Below are 13,052 nucleotides of genomic sequence, written 5' to 3'. Positions count from 1 at the left end.
CTGACAGCAATAAACGAGCGCAGTCAGCCAATAACAGACCGGCCCACCGCCGCACGTTACCGCCATGTTACTGCCGTCTGTGGGACACCTGAGCTGAGTCCAATCTGGAGAGACAGCTGGACAGTAAATCTCCTCCCTTTTATTTGGAGAGTTCAAGACGGGACGTAGAGCCTGAGCTGGAGGATGAATATATAAAAGCCAGGAGGAAACATTTACTGGGCTACTTTACAGATAAAACTGTCTCTGTTTGCTCAGACGAAACCAAATACAGTGAAGCTGGACCGAGTCTGCAGCCTCAATGAATGCCCTGTCTGATCCACGTAAAGTGCAACAGCGTCCGAGACTGAAACCAGAAACACGATCCCTCGGAAAAAAGGTCAAACTTCAGGCCCAATCCTCTGCAGACTTTATGCTCCATGTGGCTTCAGCACGAACCACAAAACACCATCCAGAACATGGACCAACAAGCAGCAGGCCTTCAGAAAGCTCAGGTGTGTGCGACAAACACAGGAGCTGCTGATGGAGTCAGCCTGCTGTGGACAGAGGACAGTCTGTCAGCGTGTCCTCTGAGTCCACTCCGCTCCTGTAAAAACCTTTTTCATTGGATGGATGCTGCTCAAATAATGGAGCGATGGTTATTAAGGTAATATAATGCATCTCATCTGCTGCCCTCATAACCAAGAAATAATTACAACCTATAACAAATTTCACACTGTGATGATATTTCTCATGCAGGAGGAAATGGGATCGGACACATTAACCACTTCAGAGAGGAAATAGTGTGAACGAGGCCATTTAAAGGTGTAGAGGTGACGTTTGTGACTGCGAGATGATGAACTCTCACATCATTCATTAACACTGAACACCGACCTGTGGGGCGCCCGCGCTCTGCAGCGGCTCCAGGGTCACTGCAGATCTGTGGCTGAGCTCGGACACATCTGAAGGATTCAGGGTCCGTAATCCAAAAATATTACGATATGAATAAGATGGCTGTCGTCTTTACAGCCTGTCTGACCGCTCATGTTTCTGCTAGCGATGATTTTCCTTCCATGACCTGAGAATCCGTCTACGCAGGTGGACGTGGTGCAGGTGTGACCACAGCGACGGCTCCTGAGGAGGTTAGCATAGATGCTACTGTAGCATCAGTCTCATCAGAAACTTTATTTCAGAGTGAATGTTGGGATGTGAGACTGGAGCCAGAGGACGTCGCTCAGGGTTCAGGACTTTTCGCGGCCTGACGGCGGAGAGCACGGCTGGATTAACTGGCTGCAGATTACAGCAGAAATGTGACGCTTCAGACTGACGCTGCGCCGGCAAACGTCAGATAAATGAAGGATCAGATGGCTGATAGCGTGACGGCTTAAACCTACGTTAAATAAGAGCAAAATCAGGATTTGGCTTCTTCTTCTCCTTCACCGCCCGTCTGTTAGAGCACACTGAACCTCTTGTTTCTGTGTCATGAAGCAGCATTTGTGCTTTTATTTTTTCCACATCTGTCAGCGCCCTTCCTCTTTCGATCTGGAGCATCGCGCTCGTTATCAACCTCGCTGCGATCCGATGTGAATAAATCTTGTAAATTAAGTTTGAAGTGGCCGGCTAGTTCCTTTTTTTGCTGAACTTGACAAGGTTAATTTGAAAGTGTGAGCCTTGCTCTGCTTCACACTCCACATCATTTCTAAAGCTGATTTCCATGTGCCAGTCTTGAATGGGAAAGCGGGAACGTCGTGTATCATCTGAATATTACAGCTTGCTGGTGGTGGGTTTGAGGAAGCGGCCGCACGGAGGAGGATTTGCATAATTAGGTGCTGTGGGATGTAGAGCCACATTTTAATCTTTAGTATCATCGAAGCAGCGGGCTATTATCCAGTCTGTGACACTGTCCTTCATCCCTCCTCCTCCTCAGGTACCTACTTCACGCACGAAGCTAAAGGAGCGGACGACGCGGCGGACGCAGACACGGCCATCATCAACGCAGAGGGCGGCCACACCAACTCGGACGAGAAGAAAGAGTACTACATCTAATCCAAACCAGACCCCTCACTCCAGCGTCCTCTTTGGGACGCCGAGCTGTTTTTGGGGCCGGGGAGCGGGGAGAGGGGAGAGGGGGGGTCCGTGGAGGGGTTTCAGTTGGTTCAGGATCACTTTTAGCGCGAGTAGAGGAGAGCGGGGTTGAAGGAAGGCCTGGTTTTAAGCCGTTGTTTAGTCTAGTCTGCAGATGTAGATGGAATGTTTTGTGTGTAAAAAAAATCAAAAATCAAAAAAGGACAAAAAACGGGGGGGGCTCGGGTTTTCGGTAAGCTGAGGGGGGGTGGGACGGGGGTGGGACGGGACGCCAGACGTTGCCAGAAATCACTGTAGAGAGCTTCACCATTCGACACCTCCCTGACTGCTGGTACGAATTTGTTTCAGTTCAACCATTTGCAGAAAATTCTGTGCCTTGTTCTATCCATACTTTGGATTTGTGTTGATCCTCATTTGCATAACCTCGTCGCTCCCCTTTCCTGTTTCATCTTTCCCACTCGTAATTATCAATGTGCTGTTGGCTTTTGTATGAGGGTAAAATTTCACAGCCACTTTATTCATTTCCCCAAACGTGTCTGCACACACGCGTCCTCTCCTGCATAACAACTCTTTCCAGTATACTGTGATTCGTCTCCAGCCGGTTCGTCCTCTGTTTCTCCCTCCAGTTTTGACAGCTCCAAAAATGCATGGAATGCTTTACATATCATTGTACAAAGGACATATTGAGAAACAGGTTTGATGTACTGTATACGCCCCCCTCCCCGGCCCCCTCCCAAACACAACCACTCCGAAACACAACCCAAACCAAGGCAGCGAAGGATCGCACGGGAGGTTTTATCGGGACAATTCGGTTCAGTCGCGTTTCAGTTTGTTCCTCAGAGCCGGTCGACGACCTCCAGTCCAAACAGTCAGGACGCTGAGCGTGAATGAAAAGAGAGCGAAATGATTGGAGAACCCTGTTTGACCCTCGCTCAGCTGAACGCAGCGTGAAGACAAACTCTGAGGTACCAGCTCGTTCTGAAGCTGCCGTAAAAGCTGCTCCACGTTTTCCAAACCGTCTGTTTGTGTTCAACATGTTTGAAACGCGCTTCAGATCCAGATTCAGCACATATTAACAGAAAGCGGCGAAGCTGACGAGCTCAGACAGCAAACGCGTTGTCTTTGTGCTGCTTTCAGGCGTCCACGTCAGACGGGGTCAGCAGGCGTTGGCGCCCGAGCCTCTCTGGACTCTCGTTGTTCTCCTGCCTCTGAAACAGTCACCTCTCTTAGTAAAGAGAACTCGTGCATTATTTTCATTTTTCCTCGCTGTGCTGCGTTTCATTACTCTGATTTCTTCCTCTGTTCACAGCTATTTTTCTTTCATTTGGCTGAATGGAAGCCCTGTTTTCCCACCGGCTTTTATTGAGCTGTAATGATGAGATTCAATTGATTTCCATCTGCTCTCACTCTAGAATATTTTTTCTTACAAATGGGAAAGTAAGAAAATGTAAATTGTTTTAAAAATGGTTTTGGCAGACTCTCAGTCACAATGCCTCAGTAATAAAAGGCTGTTGGAAAAACATTTGTTATTAATATTGGCCAACCAACAGCCAGAAGACGCTGGCGTGCAGAAGCAGCCTTAACCAAACTCCAACCTGAGCCGCACTCACATTTATTTAAGCTGCATCAAACATCACGGCTGGCCGGCGGTCCAGCGTGTCCCATCAGAGGGTCGTCTTATCGTAGACACACAACGTAAACCAAGCCAGTGGAGTCACAGCTGTGTTGTACACTAACCCGTACTAAGAAATATTTTTTACGTTCCAATGGAGTACCTGTGTGGGTTTTATCGTGTCGCGCTCATCGTGAGTTTTGTCGAAGTGTAACAAGCAAACGTTTGGGAAACGTCTTCAAACTGCTCTGAGAGACAGGCCAGTCTGTCCACGTCCGTCTCACCTTCCACGTGCGTCTTTGCTTTGATGCAGCAGCTTGGTGCTTAATCATTCACTGGTTTTCTGCATGTGTGTACCTGCTGAACGCAGCCTCTCTGCTTCCGTCTTGCTTTATGTGTCACCTGCCAAAACTGAATGAGGATGCTTTGCTGTGCCAGCGGGGAGCGCCGGGAAGGCCAAACGCAATGAACTGTTTCTAACTTAATACGCGTCGAGCTGCTGGTGGTTATCACGGGCTGCGTCAATGCCCTGGCTTCTTAACATGGCAGTGAGGGTCTGTTCATGGCCCGGTTTGTCTTTATGACGTGTTAACACAGCTCGCGTAACGCCTCCTCCGTCAGCTGTGGGTGGACGCAGTCGAGGTCACGGCGTTCGCCTTCGATGGACAAACATGAACCAAATCAAAACGGAAATAAAGTTTGCTTCTTGTCTTTACTAACAGCCTGATGATGACGCCGCCTGAGTGCAGCCGGCGGTCAGAATTTTATGGCAGCATAAAATCAGAAGTTACCGTTTGCTTGAATAAAATCACCTTTTTTTAGATAAATTTTCAGAACATAGTATTTTACATCAGTACCAGTGAGTTTTATGAATATCAAACATTCCAGATCAAAAGTAGAAAGCATCAGTACACTGCAGGACCTGAGCCTTAGCGTTAGCTTAGCACATTAGAGCTCCAGTGTGGAGGATTCAGCAGGATCTGTTTTCAGCAGTGTGGAATCACCTGACCATAAGAAACATCGTGTTTCTGGAGCTTTGAAATGAGCTCTACAGTAGCCCAGAAGGGACAAACCAAACATGGGCTCTGCAGAGTGCCTCCACAGTTTAGGAGGCGAGGCTGTAATCAGTCCTGCACACTGGACCTTTAATGAGGAAACAGACCTGCGGAGCTCGTTTTAGCCAACGTTTAGCCTCACGCTTATTTTTAGAGCTGTGACTTTGGTTGAGGCAGAGCTGCTTTTGAAAAAGCTGTTTATTTTACGGTGACAAATGACAGAGACACCTGAACGCAGCATAAAGAAGCAAAGTGCAAACACAGAAAACACAGAGAGCAAATGAAGAAGCTCTTTAAAGCAGAAACTGAACACTGATGAGCTTCAGTGAAGTTTGAGAAGGACTTGACGGTGGTCTAGTTTTAACATCAGGACTGCAGATATCAGCCCACCAATGAGCTGCTCTGACATCCCTGTCGCCGGGCGGAATGTCTGAGCAGCTCACCAGTTTCTGTCTTTGTGTCTTTTTGTCCGTACGTGTTGTCTGATCAGTGAACGCTCTTCATTGGCTTTCGGTTTCAGTTTGATGCGTTTGATCCTGTAAATATGTCGGAGCTTTTCTTCGTGTCAGCTGACCTTTCTGCTCCAACAGTAACCTCACATTTCATGTCAGCCTTTTTCCTTTTAAATGTATTTTTACCTATCACAAATATCAGTGTGTGATACATCAATATCTATCATGTCCCAGGCTTAAGCTTCCAGTGAACGCTGGGACACGAGCGGACGTGACGCCATCGCTTGCTGTGTGGACACTCATACCTGAGCTCCACTGCTTCATTGCCATGTTAACGCCTCTGATTGGAATTGGCCATCGTGCAGCTCAGATTTCGACACGTCAGCGATGTGATAGCTTTAATATATCATCGTCACGCATGAAGACGGCGTTCAGTCTTTCCATATTGATATCTTGATATCACGTCTTCGGGCTCGTTCACAGGTGGTCGAGAAGGTCCTCCGACACTTCCTGAGCATAACGCGTCGTGCATTTTTAAAGTGGCGAGATATTTTTCTGCAGTTGTAGAAGACAGCGGGCGGCCGGGTGGGGGCGGTGGACATATTTTTAGCTTTCCCATTGGGCGGGGCACTCGTGGACGTGGGCTACAGGAGTGACGATCGTCAAAGACGCTGAGTCCAACTGTCCAACTGTTCATTGTTCTGTACTCGCAAAGGAATTACCACTAAGTTAACACTGTATGCTGATGACACTGTTTTGTGTTTGTTACGTGGACGGGTGGGGGCGGGGAGGGGTTCTGACTCGGTTCGATGTTTTAGGGTCTGGTGTCTGATGAAACTATTAACCGACTTGTTATCGTTGCTTTATGAATCACAGAGCAGATGTCACTTCGTTTGTAAGACTGAGATTGTGTGATTTGTACTTTGCAGTGAGCACTGTTCGGCTTCAGTGACGTGTGGCAGCTTCCATTCAAAGCAGACTTCAAAGTGTGTACTTGCCAATAAAGGAACAGAACTGAATATTGTCTTCTCCCTAAAGGCTGATGCATTAATATTTTACTTTGTGGATATTAAACTCTGTGGAACGGCCGGAGCGTCTCTCCAAATGCTTTATTTACAGTACGAGTTTCTACTCTCCCAAAGTTCCAACGTGAACAAGACGACATGAAAGCGACTTCTGAGGAGGCTGAAATATTCAGAAACGTGACGACGTGAACAGCCAAATGATATTTGAGGTTCTTGTATGTATCATTATTTTCTATTAAATGCCCAGTAAAGTGACAGTGGGCTCACAGTGTAACTGATGTAGTTTTCTCCACATTAAATTCTTTTGATATTGTCCCGTCTCTGGTTCATGCGTTGCTGACCGATGTGACTGCACCTCAGGTAGAATGCAAAGTTTAGGTCCCACCTATTAATGACGTAAAAGCAAGTACAATGCATCCTCATCATCATCCTCCTCCTCATCGACTCAAGTGCGACACATCCTTTTAGATCCAAGAGGCAAAATGGTTGATATTTTGCATATCTGTTGTACATGTTTTCTGTATTTTCCTTAATATTTGGTGCACTGTAAACGATGTGTTGAGTATTGCTTTGTGTTGACATAGTCATAAAGAGTACACTGTTTGTTGGAATGACGCAGGACCAGAAACGTGTTGTGGCTGTACTTCTGTCACTTTCAACGCACCGCCGCCTTTGGAAGCTTGTTTGAATCCCGAAAAGTTTTGATTGTTTCACCAGTCATTGATTCTTTTTGTCTCTCTGCTGTTCTTGGGAAATGTTAATGTGTATTAATGGAGAAAAGGAGTTCCACATTCCCATACACATTTTGTATTGGTTCATAAATAGACATTTTTACAAAACAATGAAGAGTTCTTGTCTTAATAAAAAAGAAAAGATATTAATGTCCAAAATAATCAGTGTTGGTATGATTTTTTACACTGACTGTTAATATATTAAGGTGATGCACGGCAGGTAAAAGGGGAAATGTGGACATTGTGGTGTTTATTTGCCATCCTCAGTCAGCAGATGATGAAGCCGCTGCAGTTTATTTCCAACAGCCCAAACAGTCGCAGAAAGAAAAATCCTTTCACTCTGAAATATTAACAGAAACCGTAAAGCACACGCTCAAATGTCAGATTTAGAAAGACTGAATTTTAAAGGGTAGGTGGACATTTCTCCACCCGGTGCTCCATCCCAAACGTTTCCCTGCTTCATTAGAGATCGCAGGACTTCCTGTCGGGACACATACGGAGGCGGAGGTGATTAAAGCTTTTTAACGAACTCTCGTGGACGGGACGCTCTGCACACGACCTCCAGTCAGTGAGGCTGCCAACCAATCAAAACATTTACTGTAAACTCTGAGATGAACGAAGCACACTGATCAATAACTGAGCAGGAAGCGTCTGAAAACATCACAATTCAAAGGCAGTTTGGTTTGTGAGTGAGTGAGTGAGTGAGTGAGTGAGTGAGTGAGTGAGTGAGTGAGTGAGTGAGTGAGTGAGTGAGTGAGTGAGTGAATGAATAAATTAATGAATGAACACTGACATCATTCACATTTAAAGGAGGTTTAAAGGCGACGGTTCACCTGTTGCAGGTAGACCACAGACAGACCACAGACAGACCACAGACAGACCACAGACAGACTACAGACCACAGACAGACCACAGACAGACCACAGACAGACCACAGACAGACTGCAGACAGACTACAGACCACAGACAGACTACAGACAGACTACAGACGGACCACAGACAGACTGCAGACAGACTACAGACCACAGACAGACTGCAGACAGACCACAGACAGACCACAGACAGACTGCAGACAGACTACAGACCACAGACAGACTACAGACAGACTACAGACGGACCACAGACAGACTGCAGACAGACTACAGATCACAGACAGACCACAGACAGACTGCAGACAGACTACAGACAGACTACAGACCACAGACAGACTACAGACAGACCACAGACCACAGACAGACTACAGACAGACCACAGACAGACCACAGACAGACCACAGACAGACCGCAGACAGACCACAGACTACAGACAGACTACAGACCACAGACAGACTACAGACAGACTACAGACAGACTACAGACCACAGACAGACTACAGACAGACTACAGACGGACCACAGACAGACTACAGACAGACCACAGACAGACCACAGACAGACTGCAGACAGACTACAGACCACAGACAGACTACAGACAGACCACAGACAGACCACAGACAGACTGCAGACAGACTACAGACCACAGACAGACTACAGACAGACCACAGACAGACCACAGACAGACCAGAGACTACAGACAGACTACAGACCACAGACAGACTACAGACAGACCACAGACAGACTACAGACAGACCACAGACCACAGACAGACCACAGACAGACTACAGACTACAGACAGACCACAGACAGACCACAGACAGACTGCAGACAGACTACAGACCACAGACAGACCACAGACAGACCAGAGACTACAGACAGACTACAGACCACAGACAGACTACAGACAGACCACAGACAGACCACAGACAGACCACAGACAGACTACAGACAGACCACAGACCACAGACAGACCACAGACAGACTACAGACTACAGACAGACCACAGACAGACCCTCTGCTCATCATCACTTCCATCTGGCTGTTTGTTAAATGAAATCTTTCTCCTCAGAGTTTCTTCATGTGTCTCTGCTTCATTCATTAACGGCTGGTCTCCAGTCAGCCGGCTCTGCTCGAGGACTCTTGCTCTCGTGAATACGTCCTCAGATGATATGTGTAGCTCAGACTTTGACTTCAGCACATGGAGACACTGAGCTCAGTGCAGCAGTGACCATGATAACTTCCCTCTGACTCATGAAAAGCTTGACGGGCTCCAGTTAAAGGGCAGATCTCTGACCGCCATTGTTCAGGAGGATCAGGTTTGTGGAGAAGAACACTGAGAGCTGAACGCTTCATCGTCTTCATCGTCTTCATCAGTGTCCAATGAACGTCGCTGCCTTATAGGACTTCAGTCCTGTTTTGAAATGGCTCGCAAACCGTTGTCTCCACAGGTTCGGCTTCACTGAGCTTTGCGTCGTTGAATGTGATGAGTGGACCGGCGAGACAAAGGAGCGTGAGCGGAGCAGCTGAATGGGACATTTATCCACTTCCCGTCATTCTTGGGTGAAGCTCTTCCTCCAGTCTGAAGTGAAGCTTGGCGGGCGCAGACGTCATGAATTCTTTATCACGTGCGTTAACCGGCGTGAGCGCGAAGTATAAAACAAGCGCTTCTAATTAACACAAAAATAGGGGAATATCTCGAGGAGCACCGTGAAAGCTTTAATAAATTTGACAAGATTTATGCTCTGAAAATCAATCTGTGCCTCCCTGCTCCTTTTTAACCAACATCTTAAATAAATGGAGGCAGCGTTATTGATTCCAGCACAGGAGATGGAACTGACGCGAGGCGAGCGATCGGTCACGGAAAATGTATTTCTCCATTCATTTTTAATGGTCGTGAGTGAGCCTTGACTTCAGACATTAACACACCTATAATATTCAGTATTCAGCAGATGACTCTAGTAGAGGAAGATATTATCTTTTTAATTACATTCTCACCTCAGGCTCTCATTATACCTCAAGTGCTGTACATAATGAGCCAACATCTTAAATAAGTAAAGGTGATACTGCTATTGATTAGAGCGTGAAGACCAGAGGCGAGCGATCAGTCATAGAAAACGTACTTGTGGGTTCATGTTTAATGTGTGTGTCAGTCGGTCTCTTATAGACTCATTACTCAATATCCTTGAATAACTTAAATAGAGAGAAATGCAATTCATTACACTCGAGCTGACTGAAGCGAGCGAAGCCGCAGCAGAATCCCGCTGCCGTTTGCGTCCTCGCGAGGCCGTGTGTTCACCTTTGTGTGTTCACCTTTGTGTGTTCACCTTTGTGTGTTCACCTTTGTGTGTTCACCTTTGTGCGTTACGGCTCGCACACCTTTCAGGCACCGACTGTTCGCCGCCTATTCAAAGGCCATGAAGAGGCTCTGCAGAGCAAAGCCTTCCCGCCTGACATCCACAGGTGAACCACAGGTGATGAATGATTTATTGATTGCGCGGTGGTCAAACAGCCGACCCATAAACTCTTGTGGCGAAGGCGACCCTGAAGGGCACTCAGGAAATTAGGCCACCTGCAACAGCTCGCCACAATTAAGCTCCTTGCCCTGCTCTGCAATTAGAGCAGGCCCCCATTATGCAGAGTAATACTCCGAAGTACCACCTTTTCATACAATCAGGAGTGAATAACTGTGAATTCTGTGTATCTGCAAATCACATCCACACACACTCACTCGTGCTGATTTAACAGGACGTTGATTCATGCTGGATCTGTCCTGATCCTCAAACCAAAGGAAACACGTCCTCGCTGCCCTCCGATGACTTTTCCAACGAAGACCACGATCTGTGCTGAGCCTTAACGAAGTGCTGGGTGACAAAATAAAGAAAAGGTGTCAGCAAGCTACAAGTACGGCTGCTTCGAGCTTCAACGGGATGTTCTGGGAAAGCAAATGAAAAAGGTTCCCAGGGAACATTTTGCAGGCTCGTTCACAGTCTGAACATTAATGAACAGCATTAGATCTGCTGATAGAGAAGGTCATCAGGTGTAAACCAGTGATCTCTACGAGGCAGGACCACCTGACAGACCCTCTCCAGCAGCAGCACACAAACCAGGACCAGAACTCTGCCTCAGATCTGGACCCCTGTGTTCCACATCACTACATCGTGTTAATTAAGCAGAGCTTGTTTATTGTGGAGCAGTGACTCGCTCATTATCTTCATGTTAACAAGCTCTCAGCTGATCAGGACACCTCCAGGCATGAAGGAAGGACTTCTCTCTTTTGGCTGCTTTTGTTATTAACACTCACATTCAGCTTTCACAGAGACATGGCACCAACAAAGCAATCTTTACTCTTTGTTAATTATGAACGTACAGGTCAGTGATCGACTCCTTGCCTCACATGTAGATGTTCTGTTGTTCTGTTGGGAACAAAGATGGAAATCATGAATCATGTTGCTTTGAATCATTTCATTCAGTTGAGCTCAAAGATTTTTAGTCGCTGCAGCTTTGTTTGATTGCTGGTTCTTCCCAAGCTAAGCAGTCAGTGAACGCATCACTGTTCAGATACTTCAGACTGTAAGTCAGTCAGTGAACGCATCACTGTTCATAGACACTTCAGTCTGTAAGTCAGTCAGTGAACGCATCACTGTTCAAAGGCACTTCAGACTGTGTTTGATGTTTTTAATTTTTTTCTTTTAAGGAGTCTGAGACCCGTCGCCATCTTGGACAGCTAGCGTTAGCATGGTTAGCAGTCTATGGTGAAGTGTGTGTCAGTCGATGCAGGATGTGATGGTCAGTGAGCGGACATGAGAGTGATCCACCTCATCTAACTCACTTAATGTCGAACTCGTCCTTTATGAGGAAAAACAACGTTTATTTGCTGAACTTTTTGCTTTTGCTGCTTCTTGTTTTTGACTCAAAATGTCAAATTTCAGGCTTTGTTTTAACGCGACGCCTCTCTGTCACAATGTGATTGCTGCTGCCGAAACAGACCTTCCACTCAGCCTCTTTCAGCTGTTTGTTTGTTTGTTTGTTTGTTTGACTCCGGCAGAAAATTACTGGCCACCATTCAGCATTTGTTGTGATTGTTTTGTTCTCAACTGCAATTTGTGCTCGGTGGGTCATTTTGACATTTTTAATGTTTATTTTATATGATTATACTTTACAAGACAAACTGATGTGGGTGCTCCTCTTCTCGTGGTTTTACATATGAAAGAACTGCTGTGATGAAGAATGAAGGAAGTCTTCTTCACATTCAGTTTAGTTCAACCTTTTTCCTCAGCAGGCCTTTTTTCTGAGTTTGATGCATGTTTCATGTTATTTTCAACGAGTGAACGTAACAGATCAACTGTGTCATTAAGCCACATATAAACACAACATCAGGAGGAAGTGTGAGGAGAACGTGTGACCTGATGAATTTGAGAGAATTACTTCCTGAATGTTTCATCAGAGGTGAGTTTAGCTGATGCTTTTAGGAGCTTTTGACACTGTCTGTGTGGCCTCTTTGACAGATTCAGAATCGAGTTACGCCTGCTCGCCATGCAGTGGAGCGTTTGGATCAGGTGAGATCACGTGTGCTGGCTGATGGCAGCTGGTTTAAGGAGACCAATGAAGACGTGGAGTCGGACAGCGTCTCCTGGTTTTGGTGGGGACAGATGTTTGCTGCCTGTCTGCGGTTGTTCAGATGGATCTCGGCATCCTCAGAAACCGGCTGGGCTCTTTGGTCCATCCACATGTTCCTCTACTGTTCAGGTAAGAGGTCTTTCTTTAGCTGTGGCACTTTCCAACCCTGAGGACGCTGTCCTGACCTTTGCTCTTTGGGCCGCAGATGCTTAAGATGACGAGGTTAAAGCACCAAGCTGCAGGAAAAGACCTGAAAGCTGCAGCAGCTCCAAGTATCTGTTCAAGTCTGAGATCACGGTCACATATTTACAATGAAATCCCACAGAGGAAGAAGCACAACAGGGTGGATTATCAAAACCTCTTCGCTTCCAGATAAAACTAAAACTAAACGCACCCAAAATCTCAGCAATAATCCCTCATTGCACAGGAAAACTGCCTCCAGAAAGTTCGCTCAGGTCAAAGTTAGCAGGTTGGTGCGTGGACCCTGGTGGATGCTGACAGTGGGCGGTCTGCCTGTTTTATCCTCCACCTACATCCAGCTAACCCGGGGTTGTTCAAAGCCTGTTTCACTGCCGGACTTATTTTTAGCCATGTTGCCATGTTGTCAGATCTCTGCCATTCACGG

The 13,052-nt window shown here is 46.6% G+C and overlaps 1 protein-coding gene across 6 annotated transcripts in view; it reads left to right on the top strand.

Moving 5' to 3' along the window:
• The window catches only part of cadm1a (cell adhesion molecule 1a), a 296,308-nt gene extending 294,068 nt beyond the window's left edge, over positions 1–2,240 (top strand). For 4 of the 6 annotated variants that reach the window (XM_070983856.1, XM_070983854.1, XM_070983851.1 and 1 more), the window contains one exon: positions 1,904–2,146. In XM_070983856.1, the coding sequence (XP_070839957.1) occupies positions 1,904–2,022 (119 nt within the window). In that variant the 3' untranslated portion in view covers positions 2,023–2,146. Of the gene's footprint in view, positions 1–1,903 lie in introns of all 6 variants that reach the window. The other 2 variants (XM_070983857.1, XM_070983855.1) reach the window with 2 other exon arrangements.
• Positions 2,241–13,052: the final 10,812 nt, after the last annotated feature.

The sequence above is a fragment of the Chaetodon trifascialis genome, chromosome 16 (assembly GCF_039877785.1).
Source record: "Chaetodon trifascialis isolate fChaTrf1 chromosome 16, fChaTrf1.hap1, whole genome shotgun sequence".
Lineage (NCBI taxonomy): Eukaryota > Metazoa > Chordata > Actinopteri > Chaetodontiformes > Chaetodontidae > Chaetodon > Chaetodon trifascialis.
The sequence above is the reverse complement of the archived record's forward strand: the minus strand, read 5'-3'. Positions and strand labels throughout refer to the sequence as shown.